At 39.9% G+C, this 22,658-nt stretch overlaps 1 protein-coding gene across 1 annotated transcript; it reads right to left on the reverse strand.

Annotated features, from left to right (window-relative positions):
- Positions 1–104: 104 nt before the first annotated feature.
- LOC128359353 (mucin-2-like) lies at positions 105–19,711 on the reverse strand (the record flags this gene model as incomplete). Its single annotated transcript, XM_053319846.1, has 28 exons — positions 19,669–19,711; positions 19,020–19,275; positions 18,819–18,933; positions 18,537–18,627; positions 18,312–18,436; positions 17,992–18,208; positions 16,924–17,049; positions 16,710–16,824; positions 16,318–16,456; positions 16,079–16,192; positions 15,923–15,992; positions 15,668–15,805; positions 14,879–15,043; positions 14,650–14,744; positions 14,437–14,563; positions 14,069–14,324; positions 13,882–13,934; positions 13,702–13,796; positions 13,404–13,555; positions 13,158–13,296; positions 12,762–12,872; positions 12,487–12,666; positions 11,937–12,176; positions 11,693–11,849; positions 9,954–10,085; positions 9,650–9,718; positions 1,929–4,531; positions 105–1,259 (listed from the first exon to the last, which is right to left on the reverse strand). Coding segments are annotated over exons 1-28 (7,278 nt in total), but the record flags the coding sequence as incomplete, so codon positions are not given.
- Positions 19,712–22,658: the final 2,947 nt, after the last annotated feature.

Genomic DNA, 22,658 nt, shown 5'->3' on the forward strand with positions numbered 1-22,658 from the left:
GTTGTGGTTGGGCTTTCAGTTGTAGTAGGAGTAGTGGTGGTTGGTGTTGTAGATGTTGTAGTTGTGGTTGGGCTTTCAGTTGTAGTAGGAGTAGTGGTGGTTGGTGTTGTAGATGTTGTAGTTGTGGTTGGGCTTTCAGTTGTAGTAGGAGTAATGGTGGTTGGTGTTGTAGATGTTGTAGTTGTGGTTGGGCTTTCAGTTGTAGTAGGAGTAGTGGTGGTTGGTGTTGTAGATGTTGTAGTTGTGGTTGGGCTTTCAGTTGTAGTAGGAGTAGTGGTGGTTGGTGTTGTAGTTGTTGTAGTTGTGGTTAGGCTCTCAGTTGTAGTAGGAGTAGTGGTGGTTGGTGTTGTAGATGTTGTGGTTGTGGTTGGCGTCTCAGTTGTAGTAGGAGTAGTGGTGGTTGGTGTTGTAGATGTTGTGGTTGTGGTTGGGCTTACAGTTGTAGTAGGAGTAGTGGTGGTTGGTGTTGTAGATGTTGTGGTTGTGGTTGGGCTTTCAGTTGTAGTAGGAGTAGTGGTGGTTGGTGTTGTAGTTGTTGTAGTTGTGGTTGGGCTTTCAGTTGTAGTAGGAGTAGTGGTGGTTGGTGTTGTAGATGTTGTGGTTGTGGTTGGACTCTCAGTTGTAGTAGGAGTAGTGGTGGTTGGTGTTGTAGATGTTGTAGTTGTGGTTGGGCTTTCAGTTGTAGTAGGAGTAGTGGTGGTTGGTGTTGTAGTTGTTGTAGTTGTGGTTGGGCTTTCAGTTGTAGTAGGAGTAGTGGTGGTTGGTGTTGTAGAAGTTGTAGTTGTGGTTGGGCTTTCAGTTGTTGTAGGGGGGAGGGTGGTTGGTGTTGTAGATGTTGTGGTTGTGGTTGGGCTTACAGTTGTAGTAGGAGTAGTGGTAGTTGGTGTTGTAGAGGTTGTGGTTGTGGTTGGGCTTTCAGTTGTTGTAGGAGTAGTGGTGGTTGGAGTAGTAGATGTTGTAGTTGTGGTTGGCGTCTCAGTTGTAGTAGGAGTAGTGGTGGTTGGTGTTGTAGATGTTGTGGTTGTGGTTGGGCTCTCAGTTGTTGTAGGAGTAGTGGTGGTTGGTGTTGTAGTTGTTGTAGTTGTGGTTGGGCTCTCAGTTGTAGTAGGAGTAGTGGTGGTTGGTGTTGTAGATGTTGTGGTTGTGGTTGGCGTCTCAGTTGTAGTTGGAGTAGTGGTGGTTGGTGTTGTAGATGTTGTAGTTGTGGTTGGGCTTTCAGTTGTAGTAGGAGTAGTGGTGGTTGGTGTTGTAGATGTTGTAGTTGTGGTTGGTCTTTCAGTTGTAGTAGGAGGTATGGTGGTTGATATTGTAGAGGTTGTGGTTGTGGTTGTTCTTTCAGTTGTAGTAGGAGTAGTGGTGGTTGGTGTTGTAGTTGTGGTTGGCCTTTCAGTTGTAGTAGGAGTAGTAGTGGTTGGTGTTGTAGAGGTTGTAGTTGTGGTTGGGCTTTCAGTTGTTGTAGGGGGAAGGGTGGTTGGAGTTGTAGAGGTTGTGGTTGTGGTTGGGCTTACAGTTGTAGTAGGAGTAGTGGTGGTTGGTGTTGTAGATGTTGTGGTTGTGGTTGGCGTCTCAGTTGTAGTAGGAGTAGTGGTGGTTGGTGTTGTAGAAGTTGTAGTTGTGGTTGGGCTTTCAGTTGTTGTAGGGGGGAGGGTGGTTGGTGTTGTAGATGTTGTGGTTGTTGTTGGGCTTACAGTTGTAGTAGGAGTAGTGGTAGTTGGTGTTGTAGAGGTTGTGGTTGTGGTTGGGCTTTCAGTTGTTGTAGGGGGAAGGGTGGTTGGTGTTGTAGATGTTGTGGTTGTGGTTGGACTCTCAGTTGTAGTAGGAGTAGTGGTGGTTGGTGTTGTAGAAGTTGTAGTTGTGGTTGGGCTTTCAGTTGTTGTAGGGGGGAGGGTGGTTGGTGTTGTAGATGTTGTGGTTGTGGTTGGGCTTACAGTTGTAGTAGGAGTAGTGGTAGTTGGTGTTGTAGAGGTTGTGGTTGTGGTTGGGCTTTCAGTTGTTGTAGGGGGAAGGGTGGTTGGAGTTGTAGAGGTTGTGGTTGTGGTTGGGCTTTCAGTTGTAGTAGGAGTAGTGGTGGTTGGTGTTGTAGATGTTGTGGTTGTGGTTGGCGTCTCAGTTGTAGTAGGAGTAGTGGTGGTTGGTGTTGTAGAAGTTGTAGTTGTGGTTGGGCTTTCAGTTGTTGTAGGGGGGAGGGTGGTTGGTGTTGTAGATGTTGTGGTTGTGGTTGGGCTTACAGTTGTAGTAGGAGTAGTGGTAGTTGGTGTTGTAGAGGTTGTGGTTGTGGTTGGGCTTTCAGTTGTTGTAGGGGGAAGGGTGGTTGGTTTTGTAGATGTTGTGGTTGTGGTTGGACTCTCAGTTGTAGTAGGAGTAGTGGTGGTTGGTGTTGTAGAAGTTGTAGTTGTGGTTGGGCTTTCAGTTGTTGTAGGGGGGAGGGTGGTTGGTGTTGTAGATGTTGTGGTTGTGGTTGGGCTTACAGTTGTAGTAGGAGTAGTGGTAGTTGGTGTTGTAGAGGTTGTGGTTGTGGTTGGGCTTTCAGTTGTTGTAGGAGTAGTGGTGGTTGGAGTAGTAGATGTTGTAGTTGTGGTTGGCGTCTCAGTTGTAGTAGGAGTAGTGGTGGTTGGTGTTGTAGATGTTGTGGTTGTGGTTGGGTTCTCAGTTGTTGTAGGAGTAGTGGTGGTTGGTGTTGTAGATGTTGTAGTTGTGGTTGGCGTCTCAGTTGTAGTAGGAGTAGTGGTGGTTGGTGTTGTAGATGTTGTGGTTGTGGTTGGCGTCTCAGTTGTAGTAGGAGTAGTGGTGGTTGGTGTTGTAGATGTTGTGGTTGTGGTTGGACTTACAGTTGTAGTAGGAGTAGTGATGGTTGGTGTTGTAGATATTGTGGTTGTGGTTGGGCTTACAGTTGTAGTAGGAGTAGTGGTGGTTGGTGTTGTAGATGTTGTGGTTGTGGTTGGCGTCTCAGTTGTAGTAGGAGTAGTGGTGGTTGGTGTTGTAGATTTTGTGGTTGTGGTTGGCGTCTCAGTTGTAGTTGGAGTAGTGGTGGTTGGTGTTGTAGATGTTGTAGTTGTGGTTGGGCTTTCAGTTGTAGTAGGAGTAGTGGTGGTTGGTGTTGTAGATGTTGTAGTTGTGGTTGGGCTTTCAGTTGTAGTAGGAGGTATGGTGGTTGATATTGTAGAGGTTGTGGTTGTGGTTGTTCTTTCAGTTGTAGTAGGAGTAGTGGTGGTTGGTGTTGTGGTTGGGCTTTCAGTTGTAGTAGGAGTAGTAGTGGTTGGTGTTGTAGAGGTTGTAGTTGTGGTTGGCCCTTCAGTTGTAGTAGGAGAAATGGTGGTTGATGTTGTGTTTGTACTGTTTTGAGGTCCGGTTCCTATGGTTGATGTATATTGGGAATTAGTGATGATTGATTCCGTTGTGGTTGAGCTTTCAGTAAATTCCGTTGTTGACCCCTTTGTGGTGACAGTAGTTGAAGTTATGGTTGTGGTTGGCCTCTCAGTTGTAGTAGGAGTAGTGGTGGTTGGTGTTGTAGATGTTGTAGTTGTAGTTGGGCTTTCAGTTGTAGTAGGAGTAGTGGTGGTTGGTGTTGTAGATGTTGTAGTTGTGGTTGGGCTTTCAGTTGTAGTAGGAGTAGTGGTGGTTGGTGTTGTAGATGTTGTAGTTGTGGTTGGCCCTTCAGTTGTAGTATGAGTAGTGGTGGTTGGTGTTGTAGATGTTGTAGTTGTGGTTGGGCTTTCAGTTGTAGTAGGAGTAGTGGTGGTTGGTGTTGCAGATGTAGTTGTGGTTGGGCTTTCAGTTGTAGTAGGAGTAGTGGTGGTTGGAGTAGTAGATGTTGTAGTTGTGGTTGGCGTCTCAGTTGTAGTAGGAGTAGTGGTGGTTGGTGTTGTAGATGTTGTGGTTGTGGTTGGCGTCTCAGTTGTAGTAGGAGTAGTGGTGGTTGGTGTTGTAGATGTTGTAGTTGTAGTTGGGCTTTCAGTTGTAGTAGGAGTAGTGGTGGTTGGTGTTGTAGATGTTGTGGTTGTGGTTGGGCTTTCAGTTGTAGTAGGAGTAGTGGTGGTTGGTGTTGTAGATGTAGTTGTGGTTGGGCTTTCGGTTGTAGTAGGACTAGTGGTGGTTGGTGTTGTAGATGTTGTGGTTGTGGTTGGGCTTTCAGTTGTAGTAGGAGTAATGGTGGTTGGTGTTGTAGATGTTGTAGTTGTGGTTGGGCTTTCAGTTGTAGTAGGAGTAGTGGTGGTTGGTGTTGTAGATGTTGTAGTTGTAGTTGGGCTTTCAGTTGTAGTAGGAGTAGTCGTGGTTGGTGTTGTAGATGTTGTGGTTGTGGTTGGCGTCTCAGTTGTCGTAGGAGTAGTGGTGGTTGGTGTTGTAGATGTTGTAGTTGTGGTTGGGCTTTCAGTTGTAGTAGGAGTAGTGGTGATTGATGTTGATGGTGTTGTGGTATGACATATCTCTACCTCACAACAAACTCTGATCTCATAATTTAAACACTTATATGGACGGCTTGTCTGGTCCTTTTTCTTGCATATTAAGCCATATTCCGGATCACATGAAACAACTTGTTGAGTTTCACTCACAAAGTCATCAAAATCCTTGTCAGGCTTTTGTGTTGCTCTACAATCAATGTTTTTTCGATTTTCACATATTTCTTTACCGCTGTTTGTGATATTTTCATATGTTTCCCAGTCACTACCATCAGTTTGTGGATTATGCACGTCATACCATTCTGACCACTCACACGTTTTAATACATGGAGTAGTGGTTGGCCTTTCAGTTGTAGTGGGAGTAGTGGTGGTTGGTGTTGTAGTTGGGCTTTCAGTTGTAGTAGGAGTAGTGGTGGTTGGTGTTGTAGATGTTGTGGTTGTGGTTGTGGTTGGGCTTTCAGTTGTAGTAGGAGTAGTGGTGGTTGGTGTTGTAGATGTAGTTGTGGTTGGGCTTTCAGTTGTGGTAGGACTAGTGGTGGTTGGTGTTGTAGATGTTGTGGTTGTGGTTGGGCTTTCAGTTGTAGTAGGAGTAATGGTGGTTGGTGTTGTAGATGTTGTAGTTGTGGTTGGGCTTTCAGTTGTAGTAGGAGTAATGGTGGTTGGTGTTGTAGATGTTGTAGTTGTGGTTGGGCTTTCAGTTGTAGTAGGAGTAGTGGTGGTTGGTGTTGTAGATGTTGATGGCGTTGTGGTATGACATATCTCTACCTCACAACAAACTCTGATCTTATAATTTAAACACTTATATGGACGGCTTGTCTGATCCTCTTTTTTGCATATTAAGCCATATTCCGGATCACATGAAACAACTTGTTGAGTTTCACTCACAAAGTCATCAAAATCCTTGTCAGGCTTTTGTGTCGCTCTACAGTCAATGTTTTTTCGATTTTCACATATTTCTTTACCGCTGTTTGTGATGTTTTCATATGTTTCCCAGTCACTACCATCAGTTTGTGGATTATGCACGTCATACCATTCTGACCACTCACATGTTTTAATACATGGAGTAGTGGTTGGCCTTTCAGTTGTAGTAGGAGTAGTGGTGGTTGGTGTTGTAGTTGGGCTTTCAGTTGTAGTAGGAGTAGTGGTGGTTGGTGTTGTAGATGTTGTAGTTGTGGTTGGGCTTTCAGTTGTAGTAGGAGTAGTGGTGGTTGGTGTTGTAGATGTTGTGGTTGAGGTTGGACTTTCAGTTGTAGTAGGAGTAGTGGTAGTTGGTGTTGTAGATGTTGTAGTTGTGGTTGGCGTCTCAGTTGTAGTAGGAGTAGTGGTTGTTGGTGTTGTAGATGTTGTGGTTGTGGTTGGGCTTTCAGTTGTAGTAGGAGTAGTGGTGGTTGGTGTTGTAGATGTTGTGGTTGTGATTGGGCTTTCAGTTGTAGTAGGAGTAGTGGTGGTTGGTGTTGTAGATGTGGTTGTGGTTGGGCTTTCAGTTGTAGTAGGAGTAGTGGTGGTTGGTGTTGTAGATGTTGTGGTTGTGGTTGGCGTCTCAGTTGTAGTAGGAGTAGTGGTAGTTGGTGTTGTAGATGTTGTAGTTGTGGTTGGGCTTTCAGTTGTAGTAGGAGATATGGTTGTTGATGTTGATGGTGTTGTGGTATGACATATCTCTACCTCACAACAAACTCTTATCTTATAATTTAAACACTTAAATGGACGGCTTGTCTGGTCCTTTTTTTTGCATATTAAGCCATATTCCGGATCACATGAAACAACTTGTTGAGTTTCACTCACAAAGTCATCAAAATCCTTGTCAGGCTTTTGTGTTGCTCTACAATCAATGTTTTTTCGATTTTCACATATTTCTTTACCGCTGTTTGTGATGTTTTCATATGTTTCCCAGTCACTACCATCAGTGTGTGGATTATGCACGTCATACCATTCTGACCACTCACACGTTTTAATACATGGAGTAGTGGTTGGCCTTTCAGTTGTAGTAGGAGTAGTGGTGGTTGGTGTTGTAGTTGGGCTTTCAGTTGTAGTAGGAGTAGTGGTGGTTGGTGTTGTAGATGTTGTGGTTGGGCTTTCAGTTGTAGTAGGAGTAGTGGTGGTTGGTGTTGTAGATGTTGTACTTGTGGTTGGGCTTTCAGTTGTGGTAGGACTAGTGGTGGTTGGTGTTGTAGATGTTGTGGTTGAGGTTGGACTTGCAGTTGTAGTAGGAGTAGTGGTGGTTGGTGTTGTAGATGTTGTAGTTGTGGTTGGGCTTTCAGTTGTAGTAGGAGTAGTGGTGGTTGGTGTTGTAGACGTTGTGGTTGTGGTTGGGCTTTCAGTTGTAGTAGGAGTAGTGGTGGTTGGTGTTGTAGATGTTGTGGTTGTGGTTGGGCTTTCAGTTGTAGTAGGACTAGTGGTGGTTGGTGTTGTAGATGTTGTAGTTGTGGTTGGGCTTTCAGTTGTAGTAGGAGTAGTGGTTGTTGATGTTGATGGTGTTGTGGTATGACATATCTCTACCTCACAACAAACTCTGATCTTATAATTTAAACACTTATATGGACGGCTTGTCTGATCCTCTTTCTTGCATATTAAGCCATATTCCGGATCACATGAAACAACTTGTTGAGTTTCACTCACAAAGTCATCAAAATCCTTGTCAGGCTTTTGTGTCGCTCTACAATCAATGTTTTTTCGATTTTCACATATTTCTTTACCGCTGTTTGTGATGTTTTCATATGTTTCCCAGTCACTACCATCAGTTTGTGGATTATGCACGTCATACCATTCTGACCACTTACACGTTTTAATACATGGAGTAGTGGTTGGCCTTTCAGTTGTAGTAGGAGTAGTGGTGGTTGGTGTTGTAGTTGGGCTTTCAGTTGTAGTAGGAGTAGTGGTGGTTGGTGTTGTAGATGTTGTGGTTGTGGTTGGGCTTTCAGTTGTAGTAGGACTAGTGGTGGTTGGTGTTGTAGATGTTGTAGTTGTGGTTGGGCTTTCAGTTGTAGTAGGAGTAGTGGTGGTTGGTGTTGTAGATGTTGTGGTCGTGGTTGGGCTTTCAGTTGTAGTAGGAGTAGTGGTGGTTGGTGTTGTAGATGTTGTAGTTGTGGTTGGGCTTTCAGTTGTAGTAGGAGTAGTGGTGGTTGGTGTTGTAGATGTTGTGGTCGTGGTTGGGCTTTCAGTTGTAGTAGGAGTAGTGATGGTTGGTGTTGTAGATGTTGTAGTTGTGGTTGGGCTTTCAGTTGTAGTAGGAGATATGGTTGTTGATGTTGATGGTGTTGTGGTATGACATATCTCTACCTCACAACAAACTCTGATCTTATAATTGAAACACTTAAATGGACGGCTTTTCTGGTCCTTTTTTTTGCATATTAAGCCATATTCCGGATCACATGAAACAACTTGTTGAGTTCCACTCACAAAGTCATCAAAATCCATGTTAGGATTTTGTGTTGCTCTACAATCAATGTTTTTTCGATTTTCACATATTTCTTTACCGCTGTTTGTGATGTTTTCATATGTTTCCCAGTCATTACCATCACTTTGTGGATTATGCACATCATACCATTCTGACCACTCACACGTTTTAATACATGGAGTAGTGGTTGGCCCTTCAGTTGTAGTAGGAGTAGTGATGGTTGGTGTTGTAGATGTTGTGGTTGTGGTTGGGCTTTCAGTTGTAGTAGGAGTAGTGGTGGTTGGTGTTGTAGATGTTGTGGTTGTGGTTGGGCTTTCAGTTGTAGTAGGAGTAGTGGTGGTTGGTGTTGTAGATGTTGTGGTTGTGGTTGGGCTTTCAGTTGTAGTAGGAGTAGTGGTGGTTGGTGTTGTAGATGTTGTAGTTGTGGTTGGGCTTTCAGTTGTAGTAGGAGTAGTGGTGGTTGGTGTTGTAGATGTTGTGGTCGTGGTTGGGCTTTCAGTTGTAGTAGGAGTAGTGATGGTTGGTGTTGTAGATGTTGTGGTTGTGGTTGGGCTTTCAGTTGTCGTAGGAGTAGTGGTTGTTGGTGTTGATGTTGATGGTGTTGTGGTATGACATATCTCTACCTCACAACAAACTCTGATCTTATAATTGAAACACTTAAATGGACGGCTTTTCTGGTCCTTTTTTTTGCATATTAAGCCATATTCCGGATCACATGAAACAACTTGTTGAGTTCCACTCACAAAGTCATCAAAATCCATGTTAGGATTTTGTGTTGCTCTACAATCAATGTTTTTTCGATTTTCACATATTTCTTTACCGCTGTTTGTGATGTTTTCATATGTTTCCCAGTCATTACCATCACTTTGTGGATTATGCACATCATACCATTCTGACCACTCACACGTTTTAATACATGGAGTAGTGGTTGGCCCTTCAGTTGTAGTAGGAGTAGTGATGGTTGGTGTTGTAGATGTTGTGGTTGTGGTTGGGCTTTCAGTTGTAGTAGGAGTAGTGGTGGTTGGTGTTGTAGATGTTGTGGTTGTGGTTGGGCTTTCAGTTGTAGTAGGAGTAGTGGTGGTTGGTGTTGTAGATGTTGTGGTTGTGGTTGGGCTTTCAGTTGTAGTAGGAGTAGTGGTGGTTGGTGTTGTAGATGTTGTGGTTGTGGTTGGTCTTTCAGTTGTTGTAGGAGTAGTGGTGGTTGGTGTTGTAGATGTTGTGGTTGGCGTCTCAGTTGTAGTAGGAGTAGTGGTGGTTGGTGTTGTAGATGTTGTAGTTGTGGTTGGTCTTTCAGTTGTAGTAGGAGATATGGTTGTTGATGTTGATGTTGATGTTGATGGTGTTGTGGTATGACATATCTCTACCTCACAGCAAACTCTGATCTTATAATTGAAACACTTAAATGGACGGCTTGTCTGGTCCTTTTTTTTGCATATTAAGCCATATTCCGGATCACATGAAACAACTTGTTGAGTTTCACTCACAAAGTCATCAAAATCCATGTTAGGATTTTGTGTTGCTCTACAATCAATGTTTTTTCGATTTTCACATATTTCTTTACCGCTGTTTGTGATGTTTTCATATGTTTCCCAGTCACTACCATCACTTTGTGGATTATGCACATCATACCATTCTGACCACTCACACGTTTTAATACATGGAGTAGTGGTTGGCCCTTCAGTTGTAGTAGGGGTTTCAGTTGTTGGAGTAGTAGATGTTGTGGTTGTGGTTGGGCTTTCAGTTGTAGTAATAAGTATGGTGGTTGGTGTTGTAAATGTAGTTGTAGTTGGCTGTTCAGTTGTAGTAATAGGTATGGTGGTTGTTGGTGTAGATGTAGTTGTAGTTATAGTTGGCTCACACTCCTCCACACATATCTGCTTGTTCTCATCAAATATTGGCTTATCCTTTGGACACATAGGGTAGCAGCCTGTAAAAATTAGAGCATAACGCATTGTACAATATGTTTTGACAATAAGAGCATTGTCATTCACATATTTTTTAAAGTATTGGAATGTGAAACTGGTCTGGTCTCTTAATATTTGATCACATACATTAATTATCACAAGTATACCAAGTAGGATCAACTCAGCATGTTAAATTTTAACTTAATGCAGTGGTTTCAGATTCAAATTAAGATGGTATGTTATGAATTGACCTCTTACCTTCTAGGTTGGGTATAGAGTTGTTGCTGCAAATTTTTTGCGGATTCAAACAGGTCCTGTAACAAGGTGTATGGCAAGGATGGTAGTGCCACTTGCATTCACCCAGTTTATTGTAGTAGTCACAAAAGACAGCTAAAATGAAAAGATACGGGATACGTTTGAATAAAGGAAATATTGAGTAATCATAACTAATTAACTTATTTATTATGTAATTATTTATTAACAATCCGGTCTCTGTACAATGTGTTACTTACTGAAAAGATATAAAACTTAAATTGCACCTATTGCTTTAGTGCCTGACAATCATAGACTGTATATAGTATGGACGTAATAGCCGTGACGTCACCCATTGGTTTATGGACTGCTGCTTTGAGGCCAATAGTATTGGATCTGAGCAGCGCCATCTTAAAAATTTGAGGTGCATGTCGGGAAAAAAAGAACACAGATTCAACTTATATGGGCATCTGGAGGAGCAAGAGGACGGAGCGGGGGAGGTTGCGAGAGCTGGATCTCAGGGACCCCTACCTACCACAGTCTACACCGGCAACCTGGTGATGATAACCAAGTTTGCTGTTACGACTAACTATAAACACAAAACTCCGGAGAAAATTGTCGGTGTGAAACACGTTCACAGGTATTTCCATACAGTCTATCTGTCCGCCCTCCTGAACCTGTGAATCAATCAACCTGTCAATCACTATGTAGCCACGTCCTAATGCATACCTGTTTTATCATCAAATATAACATCAGGGATGCTAAATGTTCACAAATGAATATCAAACTGCATTGAAGAAGGCTTTAAATTAGCGATTGAGACCATAAACACATTTTGAAAACGTTTACTGAGGTTAGAAATCAAGTGAGAAGTTGGTGCAGTTCTAAGTTACTTCCACATTGGCCTCATTGCAGAGGACCGGAACTCCCCGTCTGCTGACAATTGCATTTAGTTGTAGCTAAATGTAGAAAGTCATAACTTTTTTCTAAATGAGAGAAAACTGTCATGAATGTTTAAGGAAAATACTCACTGTTAACGAGCAAGTTGCAGGTTGATTTTTTAAAATTAAAAAAAAAAATTGTTTTGTGAGACATAGAGACCAAAATTAAGACAAAAGTTATGGTATTTTGAGCAGTGCTCAAAACAACAATTTGTCATATTATGTCACAGTAGGGAGTCGCTCTCCCTGTCTCAGGTGCTGTATAGTGTGCTACTAGTCCTAATGAGTCTGCGTACCTGTCATTTAGTCATTTTTTCCCGCTAATGTTATTGTGCAGTTTATAATTTTTCATAATTGTGGTGAATAATGAACCTTAAGGCAATTTTGGAAACAAAACAAACACAAAACACTAACAGTCCTCAATAACATTGTGTAATACTAAATTACTCCGAATTTAAGAGTATATTAATGTAAAACTATTAAATACATAAATTATTTTAGTCATTAAAAATTAAAATTTTCATAGAGCACTGATGACCTTAGACTGATGTACAGGAGCTTTGATTACATGTGGAGTCCACTCAATTATATTCAATTTTTGAAATAAAAAAACAAACAGGACAGAATATGACCCACCTTGTTTATGAAGAAAAGAGTAACACAACCAATAACACATCAAACACATCTTGAAAAATCTCTGGGTTAAATTTTGCTGAGGTTATAAGAATTTGGGGATTGAAAAATTGGGTTTTGTCACAGAAAAAGCTGAAAGGTCTTACTTTTAATTTAAGTTTGATTACTTACGACAGATTTCTGGAGTTCTCCATGCAACACAGACACCAGCCTCATTACAAGCTTGTGCATAAGCTGCAACTGATGAGCAGAAACATTCACAGTCTCCTCCAGTGTCACAGGCACATGAGTCTTTCACACAGTTTTCATAAAATGGACGTGGCTGTACCTGTTACCAAAATGTATGATAGATTTAAAAAAATGTGTTAATAATTAATCATATAAAATGATAAATCAAAAACAAATATTGTATTACCTTATTGTGGCAGTCTTTGAAAGTATCACCATTTATAATGTTGCACATCATTTTTGCCCAATGATGTCGGTTGGGTTTTACTCCACAAGGATCCACATTAGTTTCCGCATCTGGACAACTGCTGGACACTTTCCAGCTGTTTGCAAATTCTAACAGATTGCTCACTTTCAGCTGACCCTGGGTGGTGAAGTCATTCTGTCCATCACCATCAGAATTTCCACAAAGGCCACATACCTCTCCCTGTAGAGCCAAACAGAAGAGTCACCAAATTATTTTACATAGTGACCACATTCACTAAAAAATACTGTCACGTTACAAGGAATAGGCAGGAATAAATATATCTGTGTTATAATTACAAACAGAATATGCTATTGTATTGACTTTATATTTTAATAAATGCCTTTTTCAGCAATGGTACTGTGTATCAGTACCATTGCAAAGACAGTTATACTACAGATGCACCGTCTCAAAAATCTAGATTTAAAATCTCTCAGAAATTTAATTGATCATCACTAAAACAATTTTATTGTTCAGATATAGTGAGACTCACACTGTGCCGTGGTTCCAAGATGACGCGAACAGTTGTTTTCTTATCCCATAACACTGTCAGACCAATGGCAGATTCTATGACCAGATACAAACCAACTCTCCTTATTTTGTACTGAATCTCACTGCCATGTCCCTGGTCCTCCTCTTCATATTTACCCTTTGACAGTTTGACTTCCATTCTCTGTAATGTTAAGTAGGATTATGTTGTTTTTATTAAAATGTAAGAACTGCTGTTTGATATTTTACTTAAATGTCAGGTGTTGTATGAAATATTACCCCAAGTTGGATTCGGACAGTTTTGGAGCATGTGGTGCCTGTGGTGCCACATGGTACATTTTCTGTGATAACTCCGAAGTTGTCCTGTACTGTTTTATTGCCACATTTATTCTTAAAAGAGAGAGATGGTACAGTTACATGCATTTCATTCATTTCTTATTATGAGAAGCACTCATTTTAAAGTTAATGGAGGTAAACACAGCTTAATTCAGGCAAACATTTTTTCAGGCATCATATATTGACTGTCTTTCAACACTGATGTTCAAGATTAACACTAAATCATAAATCTATGAATGTCATGTCTAACAATTTCGGAGACAACGCCTGGATGAGGGGAATAAGACTCATAAGACACATAAAACTGTGAATTGGATGATGTTGACATCCATTGTTTACCTTGACAGCAACATAGGAACACTGTCCTTGAAACCCATATGTTCGCTGATCAAATGTAGTGTAATGACCACTTCCATAAATAATGCAGGTTCCTGGGCATTTTTTCTTTGTGCACTCCCATTTTCCACTTTTGCAGGTACTAGATGCATCAGTAATAGTAAGATTCAGATTCAGACATCTAGTAGATTCAGACATATAATATTTGTTCATCATAGTTTATTATTTCTTATCAAAACAAGGTCATACCAAGTGTTGCACTTGTTAGAAATGTGTGCTCCACGGATATAGAGATGCCCGTCATGCTGACATGGACATTCATGTTCTTTCACACAGGAACCTTTGCCATCATCAACAAGGCCAAATGGACAGCGACAGCCTGATTTACACTCTGTGGAGTCCTGGAAGGTAAAAAAATCACAAGTAATGGAAAACATTACATCATCAATGTAACATACTGTTTACTGTTAAATTTGGTAAATAAATTTTAGATTGTGTTATTTGTGATGGAGAGGTAAATTTGGACACAGTGGAGAAAATGGCTCACACAATCATCGTTGTCCAAATTTGAACAAGTTCGAGGGCAATACTGTCCTGTGCCAGCAGTGGAGCAGTTGAAGAATACTTTCGGAGATTGGCACTCTGTAACAGAAGCAGAAACTGATTACATATTGTCACATTGAATCGACAACATTTTGTGTCATGTTTGAAAATCCCAAACCCTTACTTGATGAAGGGGCGTTCCAAGAATGGCAGTGAAGCACTCCATTAGTGCACACACTAGAAGAAGACAAAAGATTCAGCATGCAACACAAAGTTATAAACTAACAATTCAGTTTCTATAAAGGAAAATCATCAGTCTAAGATCATTGATTTGAAGTGCAAGGCCACTGAAATGGAAACAACTGACTTACCAATGCTCGTCCTTGATGTTTATAGACTTTCCTGGCTTGATGTAGGCGCCATCGTGGTAGCATTGACATTTTGCCATGGGGACACAGATGCCCTTTTCATTTAGGTAGAGACCCTCAGCACAGGAGCAGCCATCCACAGGCAAGAAGTCAGAAGTGCAGCTCTCCTGCTTTGAGCCCAGTGATCTACACGTCAACTGGCATCTCTGATGCTTGTAAGAGAAGGTCTGGGATGCTGGGCAGCTTTTTGTGTATTTATCTGATTTATGCACAACATGAAAATGATTACAGTTTTAAGACCAACTATTAAAAGGGAAGATGTTAATCAAACTAAATCAAAGAAATCATCACTCAAATAAAGAAATCCTTACCGCACACTTTGTCTCTCCAATTTGTTAAGAACACTCCATTAGATGCACAAGCTCGTGCGTAGGAGGAGAAGACGGCACACAGACAGGCCTCACTCTTCTCACAGTTACAGGTTGCATAAGTACACCTCTACAGAAGAAAGAAAACACTTTTAGAAAATGTGTCTCATTATCATTTAATTAAATGAAAGATAAACAGAAAATGTTTTTCTGTACCTTGTAGTACATCTCAGGATCCACCACCGAATGACACTGTGCGAAGGTATCATTTGCACTTATTAGCAAAGTGCACCATTGTTTAGCATACTCCTCTGAAAGTGAGGAAACAGTAACAGTAAAACAGTTGTGTTCGACTGTGTAATAGCCTTAAATATAACATACTTGACAAGATGTAAGTGTGTAAATCACCAGATAATCAGTAGAATAAACAAGCAGAGCTGTTTACCATTTTCCACACTGAGGGAGCAGGGGTCATCAAGTCTTTCTTCTCTGTCTTCGCACGCGGCGTTAGTCTTCCAGGAGTTACTAAAAGTGATTGCTGTTCCCTCCACAATCTCCTGAGGAGTCTTCATGTCATCAGACAGGATCATGTTGTAGTTACCACATAAACCTGATAATGCAAAATATTTTGAATTAAATTGAACTTTTAGGAGCTAAACTAAAAGTTGCATCACAAATTAAAGAGTAAGTTTATAAAATCGAGATAATAACTCAACAATGATTAGGGGATTATTTAATTGGGAAATTAAATAACACACACACACACACACACACACACACACACACACACACACACACACACACACACACACACACACACACACACACACACACCTCACCCAAAAACAAATAAACATTATACATTGAACTGTGCAGCTCCAAAGATGGGTCTCAAATGATGAGTTTAATTCTTTTGGATTTTTTTTTTCAATTAATGATTTTAACTTATAATACATAAGTTGACCAGAGTAGTTGTTTTTGTTAATGAAATAAGAAAACAAAAGTTCAAATTTGTTTCATTGTTGTATGAAAAATTTGAAATATGTGAAAACAGTATTGTCACTATTTAAAATCTTACATTTTTGTCTTTTCAGTTAGTTATGCTGTTTTCATTTTTGACTGTTGGGCTGTGTGTGCCAAACTAGACAATACAAAAATCAAACAGACACTACTGTCACATATTTCATGATGACACTAATGCTTCAGTTTCAGAAATAAATAAACTTAAACTTACCACGTGTCTTTGATTTGTAGCTCTGTTCCAGGCTGACATACACTTGCATGACAGGCACATGTTGGATTTGAATTTGCAACCCAAAACTGGTCTGGAGCAAAATGTGAAAGGATGAAGCGTGGAATATGTTGATGTCACCTTTTGAATGAAAAGAGATACAAACAATATTGTAATATTGTGATATCATAGCACAAATGAAGGATTAAACTAATATGTTTAATTTTGTGTAATTCAGTTTCTTACTGTGTGACCTACCTGAATGGTACGGCAAACTGATGGTCTGCATATTCTGCTTTACTGTCCCATCAGAAGTGAAAATTAATGCCTGAATATAAACAGAATTGATCATTTGAGTGTTGCAGATCTGTGTGAATTGAAAACAGTAATCTTAGGTGACCGGCTTTAACTCACATTATTTCTGTCATTGTTCAGCACGACTTTAAGGGACTTCAGACAAGTGTCAAACTCTTGGTTTACACATGGCATCAACTGGACCAGGATGTTGAACTTTGGACTATTGTCATCCTGCAATGTACACAGTACAAGCACAACTATATAAGTAAGATTGAACTTTTTTTTACATCAATTGATATATATATGTCTTGTCCCACTGAATTGTACAAATATGAATCATTCACCTTGCTTTCCACCTTGGCCAAGGTGTAATAACAATCTCCGTGGAAGGTGAAAGTTTTCCCATCAAACGTAGTTACATGTGAACCCTCTTCAACAGCACATGTTGCAGGTGTTGGGAGGCTCTCACAACTCCATTTACCCTGAAAACATGTACTGAAACAACCCAAACAGTTTGAGATTTACAAAAAAATGCACAATTAATGATATCAGATAATTCATTATACTAAAATGGATTGCAAATATATAGAGCCTTTCTAGTCCTCTTGCACTCATTCACACACACTCAGTATCTTGCCCAAAGACACAGAGCTGGGAATCAAACACTAATTCTTTCGAGTAGTGGTTGACCCGCTCTACCTCCTGAGCCACAGCCGCCCAAAGAAACATTATGAAATATTTGACCTACCATTCCTCACTGCCCCGTTGGTAGACCTCACCAGAGTTATAGATTTTGTTGTGCTTGCACTGACATTCAGATTGAGCGATGCACCCTCTCATGGAAATATCATCAAACACAGTTCCTGAAATAGACAAAGGACAAAGTTATATAAAAGTGTGAATATAAATCAGCACAATATTATATAGTGAGAAACACTGGTTCATATGTGAATAGCACTGACCATTAGGACAGAAGCAGCCGTCCATTTTGTGGTCCTCACACAGTGAACTTGTGTCCGAGTGTGTGCAAGTGTTCATGCAAGGAGAACCACTCTCTTCATGAACCATGTTGAATGGGCACTGTTTAGCTGTGAGGAGACAGTACAATCGAAATGAACTGAGGTAGATGTGAATTAATGTGAATTATTCTGTAGTATAACAAGGGTGAAGGTACAGTAACTTGACTTTTATTGTGCTTTTGTACTTTATTTGTAAATCATATGGTGACCTTTAACACAGTAACTTTACCGCATTACAGTCAACCAAGTAGAACTTATACAGACTTGCTTTATACAGTTTAAAAAATATATAATCTGGTTTATATCTCTCAAACTGCATGATAAAATCACATTTAATCACATTTTCTGACATTACTCTGGCCTCCAGTACCACCGTAAGGAATCTAGGAGTTATATTTGATCAGGATATGTCCCTGTCTCAAAATGATGCAGAAAAATGAGTCCAAGCATTTGTTACTTCTAACCTGGATCATTGCAATTCATTATTATTAGGCTGCTCTAGCAAATTATGAAAGACACTCCAGCTGGTCCAGAATGTAGCTGCACGTGTACTGATAAAAACTAGTAAGAGAGATCATATTACTCCCATTTTAGCTTTGCTGCATTGGCTTCCTGTACAATCCAGAATACACTTCCCATGGCGCACTGCTCTTCTCTCTTCTTCCTTTTTCTCTATCCATTTAGATTAATCTACTATCAACGCATTCACTAACTTAAACTTCTCCCCCGGAGTTCTCTGTGCTCTCTTGTGGATGTTTGGATGTCTCTTTGAATTAAATTAAAGTGTACAATTTAGACCTGCTCTGTGTGAAAAGTGCCTTGAGATAACTTTTGTTTTGATCTGGTGCAATATAAATAAAAATTGATTGATTGTTGGATGGATTGACAGTAACTATGCAACTTTTTTATGAGTAAATCTTTAATTAGCTGCTTTTCATTGAGCTGATTTCAGTGTTTCAGTACTCTTGTTGTATAACATGTAAAGATGATGAGAAAACAGAAAAACTTTACCACAGAACTGAGGTGTCCTCCAGTTGGGAGGCTCTCCTCCAGCATGGGAACACTGCCGAGAGAACTCAGACAGTGTGCTGCAGACACAGAAGTCATTTGTACTGTTGATGCAGCCACACATGTCCTGCACACAGGCCTGGATGTAAGGTGCAGGGTCAATCAGTTTGGTGCAGGAGCTCCAGGACTCTGAATGCAGCATCTCCTTACAGGTGGTTTGCTAAAAGTGAAAAACAGGGTAGTAGAGACACAATTACTTTGCTGCAGATATTACAAGATATTTCTAATACTAATAACAAACTCAATACTGATAACAAACTCACAAACTTCTTGCAAGAATCCGACACAGTCATTTTCTCATCTTCCTCTTCATAGGGGTCCTCACAGTCGTCGTTTGGACGATGGACTTTCTGTTTGTTGCCAAACTCAATAGGGCTAATTTTGCGGCCTGTATGTGATTATATTCACAGTGTTACAGGAATATAAATTAGTATGCAGTATGGGTTTGTTAACATAAAATGAATGAATAAATAGACAGAATAACCAACCATTACGAATGAACTCATTGTCAACAGAAACACCATTGAAGTCTCCACAAAGTCCACAAGTACGATTAGCATAATCATGATCCAGCTCTACCTAATAAAGACACAGTAACACAGCAAGAGATTATGACAAGTTTGGGATTTTGTCATTTTAATAATAAGCATGTACTATGAATGATTTACCAACCAAAATCTCTCTAATGTTCTCAATTTGATTTAACTGTCTGTTTTAATTTCACACACACAAAATGTAGAAGATGAACATTTTCATGTAGAAGCTTTTACCATGACTGCATCATCACCGTTCCACATGACAGTAATGCCAACTTTAGACTGGAGCTTGATGTAAACAGCATTTTTTTCCACTTGTACTCCACCATTGTAGTATGGCAATTTGACACTGAGAGAGAGAAAATGTTAACTCAATCTAAACACACAGAGAGTGAAATACGGTTGCGTGTACAGGTTATGTAGCTTTTTACTTACAGACCGTCATTCATCATGACCAGACTCTTGGTGAGGTGGAAAGAAAGGTCATTGATGGTGACCACCACATAACTGACTGTAAGGTTTCCATGTTTCTCTTTTCTCTTCATGTGCACCGAGAACTCCTGGTAAGTCCCATGGCAATCGGAGGCCAGGTTGTATTCACACATACCAGGAAACTGGTAAATGTCACCATCAAACGTCTTGAAGTGCTCTCTGCCCCATGTGCTGCAGATGGTGCTGACATGGTTACGAACTGGGTAAACACAATGAGAGAAAAAAGTTTTGGCAGTGTTATTAAAATTTCTTTGTTTGTATGAGTGAAATATTTTGAAAGATTTAGTGATAGATGATTTTCTATCTTACTTAGAATGTTGTAAACATCCTAAGACAACACTGCTGAAACACACTGAAAACACTGCTGTCACCCCTGAAAACTATTACACAGAATCTACAAATTTCACAGAAAATATTTGTCTTACCCTGTTTGGCTTGAATATTGATGACAGCAATAGACAAAAAAAGTACACACAACCACACTAATCTCTTCATGGTTGCCACTGTGGGCTTGTTCTCACAAGAGCAGGTAGTAGTCACACTGTAGATGACAACCAGATTATATAGACATTGGTAATAGTTTTGCTCCCACCCTCTCCCACACATGACGAATGTACATGGAACAGAGTATTCATGTTGTCCGACAAGTGCAGCATTGTAGTTTCTACATCTTCCGTAACTGTTAAACAAATCCATTAAACAAATATGTTTGCATTACTATGACACCTATCTGGAAATGGGTACCGGTGATGTTGTTTTATTGAGTGTGCTCAACTGTCCTAGGCTTACTCTTTAAACTTGGAATGGTAAATGCAATATTTACTGAACAATTCAACATTATAATAATGCGACTAATAAAACCTTAGCAATATGAAGACAAACTTTCCATTAAGGTAATACTATTAACACTATAAAAGATACATAATGTAAAGAAAGCCATACATAAATGAATACAATTAATTGAACCACAACAACACAGTTAAAAAAAATGAAGTAATAAATATCCCTACATTTAGGAGAATATCAATCAAGCACAGCCTAAAAAATGGTTTCTGATTAGAAAGAGAATATGTTGCATGATTTAAATTGCGTTATGATCATGAATAAAACAGGATATGCAGGAACTACTACATCCTTGATTACTGTCATACTCTAGCTACAGTGCCAATTTGAAATACATGAGCTGTAGCATCATTTTAACAGAATAGTAAATGGACTGTACTTATATAGTGCTTTTCTAGTCATTACAACCACTCAAAGCGCTTTTACATTACATCTTATTCACCCATTCACACACATTCATACACTGATGGCAGGAGCTGCCACGCAGGGTGCCAACCAGCTCATCATGGGGAAGCTAACCATTCATTCTCATTCACACACCGTTGGTGCAGCAACGGGAGCAATTTGGGGTTAAGTGTCTTGCCCAAGGATGCATCGACATGTGGACTGGAGGAGCCGGGAATCAAAACCACCAATTTTCCAATTAGAGGACGACCGCTCTACCTCCTGATTGCGTGACAATGATACTATTGTTTGCGCTGTGGTTGTGTTTGACAATGCCTCTCATTCACTCTTACACAGACACACAAGGTGTTGACCAGGAAATTAGCAGGAACTCTGACATAAGGCCATGTGAATCCAGAGTCAGGATCAAACTGCCAGGCCTGCCAAATGATTGCCGACCTGAGTCATCGTCTAAGAGAACTTAAAAGTTACAATATTTTTCAAAAATCAAAATGATTATTTACAAAGATAATGCCTAGTTAGAAGTTTGAAACATAGAGTTAGTGGTAAAAGTTGAAAAGATCTTAAGTGTATTGCTGCATAATGAGGTCACAGTGTTTACTGACAGCAAGGTTCGCGTTTCACATTTTGCCTCATACAGATATGTAAGATTGGATAAATTCCCTCAATAAATAAATGTATAAGTATAATTGTGGAGGCGGGTGGGGTTTGGGGCAGTCAGCTGTAGGAGAGAGAGTTTTGTGTTTTGTGTGTAAGAATTACCATGTGTCTTTTTGTTTTAGTGTGTGCAGCCCATGAAATAAAAGGGTTAGTTGAACTCTCCATCTCCTTGTGCTCTCTGCTGAGGTAATCCACTGTGACAGCAACTTGTGCCACAATAATGTTTTTGTCCCATTTGTTTAATTGGATTAAATTCATCTAGTTTTAAGACTTGTGTAACCCTAACCCTATGCAGAAGTAGAAAATATTCTAAAGGGTTCACAAACTTTAAAGCACCACTGTGTGTGTGTGTGTGTCTGTTGCTGTTCCTCATAACTTTCTTCTCCACTAGTATGGTTTTGTCCTAGGGGACCTTTCTGAGAGTCTCAAAGATGTTTCTGAGGTTATCTGCTCATTATGTTTATTATCTAATTGGTACCTAAAAACAAAATAATAATAATAAAAATGTTTTTTTTTTAATGTTTGTCCTTAATGTGAGTGAGATTGTCAGTTTACAAATGAGTTCCATGAGGTGCAAAAAAAGTAAGTAAAAGTAATATCTGATGGTAGGAGGAAGGAAAGATAAAACATGAGTTTAGGCATTGATTTTAAAGGAATACATTTTCAAAAAATGTGTTATCCTGGACTTCGATTTTCAATATGTGTTACTAATTGGGCTGTCAATTGATTGAAATATCTAATTGTGATAAATCACATTATTGTCATGAGTTTAACTTGCATTTAATAAAAAAAAAAATTCTAAATGTACATTAAAAGAATATTTTTTAGTTTTTGATACTCTTATTAACATGGGAGTGGATGCATATGCTTGCTTAATGCAAATGTATATTTATTATTATTGAAACAATCCAGAACAATTAAATGCTGCATGCTCCAAATATATGCTGTCAGTTAAATCAGTTAGGAACTGACCTGTACACACACACACACACACACACACACACACACACACACACACACACACACACTTGTTGAGCAGGAGGCGGTCTCTGTAACAGTTGCTTTGGTCTTGTGTATAGAACATCTGACAGGGCTTTGGAGCTGAATTTGCCATTCTTAAAACCCTTTTCTTTATCCATTTTTGCTTGTTATCCAAAACATTACTGCTACATCGCTTCCTTATTTCCAAACTGCAGGAAGCGACAAGGGTCAAACACAATGTGTGCACGTCAATTGTACTAGTTACTAACTATAAAGAACTACAGCTAATCAATATGTGACTGCAGTATATTTGTGTAATTTTTATTTGAGTTTTGTTGTTCTGTTGCATTTCTGTTAAAGCCTCTGCTGTAATCTGACACGTTACTTTGTTTAAACCACATAAAGTGACTGTCAGTTCAGTTTAAGTTTGTTTAAGGAATGATAACAAGTGAACAAAGTTAAATAGCATTGTGTCAATATGGATTGCAACACCTCCAACAGTCCTGCTTCTTATCAAAATTATCTCAGGGTAATTTGGGAATCGACTGTCCTCCCTGAATCAATACAACACATGAGGTCACAGAGGAAAAGACCTTCCTCATCAAGCAGCTGTCCACCTGTAGGACTGGTCCAAAGCATTGTTTGCCCTTGGAGGAGCTCCCACCTGACTAGCTATTTAAGAGTATGCAAAAT

The sequence above is a fragment of the Scomber japonicus genome, chromosome 5, assembly GCF_027409825.1.
Source record: "Scomber japonicus isolate fScoJap1 chromosome 5, fScoJap1.pri, whole genome shotgun sequence".
Lineage (NCBI taxonomy): Eukaryota > Metazoa > Chordata > Actinopteri > Scombriformes > Scombridae > Scomber > Scomber japonicus.